This window comes from Gasterosteus aculeatus, chromosome 3, assembly GCF_964276395.1.
Source record: "Gasterosteus aculeatus chromosome 3, fGasAcu3.hap1.1, whole genome shotgun sequence".
NCBI lineage: Eukaryota > Metazoa > Chordata > Actinopteri > Perciformes > Gasterosteidae > Gasterosteus > Gasterosteus aculeatus.
The window spans coordinates 14,921,756-14,925,780 of record NC_135690.1 but is presented as its reverse complement, the minus strand read 5'-3'; the positions used below and the strand labels follow the sequence as shown (position 1 = coordinate 14,925,780).

The 4,025-nt window shown below is 44.3% G+C and overlaps 1 protein-coding gene across 1 annotated transcript; it reads left to right on the top strand.

The window, feature by feature from the left end:
* Positions 1–218: 218 nt before the first annotated feature.
* LOC120816343 (uncharacterized) lies at positions 219–3,434 on the top strand. The gene has a single exon (XM_078099606.1). It carries the CDS (start codon positions 396–398, stop codon positions 1,794–1,796), a length of 1,401 nt encoding a protein of 466 aa, XP_077955732.1. The 5' UTR covers positions 219–395; the 3' UTR covers positions 1,797–3,434.
* The last annotated feature ends 591 nt before the right edge of the window (positions 3,435–4,025 follow it).

Sequence of the window (4,025 nt, the reverse complement as noted above, 5' to 3'; positions counted from 1 at the left end):
AAGACATGATAAATATCAGCATCCTTGATTTCTCTCCTCTCTCCTCTCAAACGGTCAAAAATCCTAGAAGAACCAGACAACTACAAGCAGTGCTGTTGTCTTTTACTGGAATGGTTTCCATGGCAACGTTTCCGGGCGGCGACGGGGTGCTCCCATGGCAACTGCTTTGATCTCAGTGACCTCATCAGAGTGTTGACCTCATCATAGAGTGCTGACATCATCATAGAGTGTTATAAAGAGCTCTTGGAACCCAATCTCTTCATTGCGTTTCAAGCCGAGTTAGCAAGCAGTTGATATCTTGTGAGTATATAAGTTATCAGTTGCATTTGTCTTTCACGACCACGAAAAGTATTTTAAAACAGCAGTCCATTCTTGTACCAAGTATTCTTCATACAATGAATCGAGGAAACGGACATAGATATGGGACTGATGCCCCTCGGTGTGGCGCAGGCCCTCCACCGAAAACATACCATCTGAAACAGGCACTCACACGTGCCAACGAGGAGGTCTTCCGTCTGACCGAACTTGTGAAAGACCTTGAGTACTTCAAGACGGATGCTGAGATTGAGAAGAACAGTTTTTACCTTGTCATCAAAGATGGGAGATTGGCAACCGCCCGTCTGGAGAAGAGTCTGCAGACCGCCAACAAGAGGATCAAGACCCTGGAGGAAAAGATGGCCCAAGAACAGCTCGTCAGTCACCAGGAGAAGGAGCGGATGGTTCAAGAGCATGAGGACGAACATGCCGACCAAGTCATCAAGTACCTTAATCTCTTCAAGAAGAACGAGGAGTTGTCTCTGAGCCTCGCCGACGCCAAAGACGAACTCGTCACCAACGAGATCTGGCGAAGAAAGTACGAGGTTCTGGAGAAAAAGACCAACCAAGACATCGCCCTAAAACAAGAGGCACTGGAAGCCCTTCAGGTAAAATACCAGGGGATGGCCACCGAGGTTGAGAACCCGATGTGCCAGAAGACCAGTGAGACCCTGAAAGTCAACGAAGAGATGCAGTCCGAAAACCTCCACCTGCTGGAACGTCTGAGAGTACAGGAGGAAAAGATGGCTGAAGTCCAGCTCATCAGTCACCAGGAGAAGGAGCGGATGGTTCAAGAGTATGAGGCCAAACTTTCCGACCAAAATATCCAGAACCAGGCACTGGAAGCCCTTCAGGTAAAGTACCAGGAGATGGCCACCGAGGTTGAGAATCTGATGGTCCAGAAGCTGAGTGAGACCCTGAAAGTCAACAAAGAGAAAGAAAGCATCTTACATAAGCTGAGAGAGACTGAACAACAGCTCATCAGCGAGGAAGAGAAATTCAAAGATCTGGAAACAAGGGTGTGCAAAGAACTGAACCTCAAACAAGAGATGTCGGAGACCAGAGTAACACAACTGTACTCCGACAACCTTGCTCTGGAGGAGAAGTTGAACAAGCAGCAGGCCAACAACCACCAGCTGGAGGCAGAATACAAACTGCTAACGGACTGGAGGGATGGCATGGCTGACAAACAAAAGCACCAAGAGGAGAACAGATCCCTCAAACTCCAACAGATGGAGGAGATGGCCAAAGAAAATCAGATTCTCATCACCAAGGTGAAACAGTTGCAGGACGAAAACACTCTTCTTGAAAACATCTGTCTGGACTTGAAGAAGAAGAAGAGAGGCATCTTTGGAAGAAGAATGCAGGAAAGACAGGTAGAGATGGACAAGATGAAGCAAAAAATGCAGGACCGGGAGACTAAGAGGTCCGAAAAAGAAGAGAAGAAGGGCCGTGAGGAGAAAAAGACCTTCCAGGGCTGAACACCACAGGCTGAACACCACAGGCTGAACATCACAGACTGAACATCACAGAATGAACACCAGTAGAAACACATATACATACACACATAGTCACACACGTACACATAAGTACACATACACATAAATGCACATACACATAGTCATACACATAAGTACACAAAAAGTACACATAAATACACATACACATAGTCATACACATAAATACACAAAAAGTACACATAAATACACATAAATGCACATACACATAGTCATACACATAAGTACACAAAAAGTACACATAAATACACATACACATAGTCATACACATAAATACACAAAAAGTACACATAAATGCACATACACATAGTCATACACATAAATACACAAAAAGTACACATAAATACACATACACATAGTCATACACATAAATACACAAAAAGTACACATAAATACACATAAATGCACATACACATAGTCATCTCCTCCATGAACCGCCACCTTAACGTGGTGGAGGAGTTTGAGTGGCTCAGTGACCCTGTGAGCGGTGTTGTCTCTTGGTATCCCAACAAGACCAACACCCTTCAGGCGAGAGTCCAGACTAAGAGCGGTTCAACAAACAAAAAAAACAAGAAGCCTGCTCTGCTGTGGCTAAAAAGCAGGAAAAAGACCATCGCGAGCCCCTTCTAGAAGAGGTTTCGGGAGAGTTCTGAGAAGAAATGACTACTTTATTTGTACCTCGGGAATTTGCCGTGCAGCTGTGGTAGAAGGTAACGGTAGTGTTGACTCCCTCCCACATACCCGATCTGGTTGATTCTACCTGCATGTTGGTTAAGCAGATGCGATGAAATAAGCCACTGTTTATTTGTGGGAGGGGGTTAAGAGGGCTTTGGATGCAGAATTTGTTAGCAAGTTACCAGGGGTGTAACGATTCATTCACTGAATCGATTAATGGATTTTAGTTGCGATCCAACTGAATCGATCTGTGCTCCGCAAATCGGCATTCCGGACGACATATATCGATTACAAATCGATTGAAATGGTAATTATTCAATTGTATCGATACTTGGAAACCGCACATTGGATTTAAGTACAAAAACGGTATGGATGTGTGTTTGTTTGTTTGTTTTTTAGCACTTTAGACACGTTAAACGTTACTCGATTCAGTCTGCCTGTCTGCGACGTCATCAGTACGCAGCCGGAGCCGTGATAAACTCTGAACAACAACAAAACACAGCGTGGAGGAGACGACTGCGAGCAAGACATTTACAAACCAACTTATCGATCCAGCGCATGGAAACATTTGGGCTTTTGCAAACACGGAGGTGTTCTAAATAACTCGGTCGCTGTTTGTAGAATATGTAGAAGCTAAATAAAAAAACACAGAAAAAACACAACACGCCGACAGTCAGGCACCTCTAGCAGCGTCACCGCTGCAGCAGCAGCAGCAGGTAACTCCAGCTCTCCTGACACCTCAGGCCTCGCCAGCACCAAACTCAACATCACAGTAACACTTGCCAGGTTTATCTGTAAAGACATGCGACCCTACAATGTGGTTGAAAATCCGGGGTTCTGTAAATTGATCCAAGCATTGTGTAATTATTGTGGAATGTTTACATTGAAAATGGCACTTGATTCAAATAAAAGGTTAATACATTTGACATTAATTGTTGTTTGCTTGTTTATAATATCCATAATTGATTTAAACCTGATTTCCTTACAAGAAACAACAGGGATCTCGGAAACTTTGCCTGCACTGTCCAGTAAAGTTACTGAATCGATTTCAAGTCACTGAATTGAATCGAATCGTTCTAAATTAACCCAGATCGTCCATGAATCGAATCGGCAACCATGAATCGCGATTCGAATCGAATCGTTGTTAAAATGAATCGTTACACCCCTACAAGTTACTATTCACATCTATTGGCGCTGCTTTCGTTATGAATAAAAGGTGGCAGGAGCTGAAGTTCACGCCTTGGCCCTTTGCAGCTGTAAGCGTGGGTCGACTAGAGACCGCTGTTCTTTTGTCACGATTTAAGACCTGTCCTCCGCGGTTACATCGTTTTGCAGGGTGTGTGTCAACAGATCAGAAAGTGTGCGCAGCAAAGCACAACTTCGATAGCAGCTACAAAGGTGTGAGACTTGGGAATAATTCTTATAGGCGTAAAACGGGGTCAGTATCAACAAATCCAGCACGTCTAAAGATGTAATGCATCCGAAGGTAATCTAAGGTCGCCCTGGGATTGCGTCAAT

Excerpts from the sequence above, each read along its gene's own strand:
- LOC120816343 (XM_078099606.1), top strand. The coding sequence starts at position 396 with ATGAATCGAGGAAACGGACATAGATATGGGACTGATGCCCCTCGGTGT.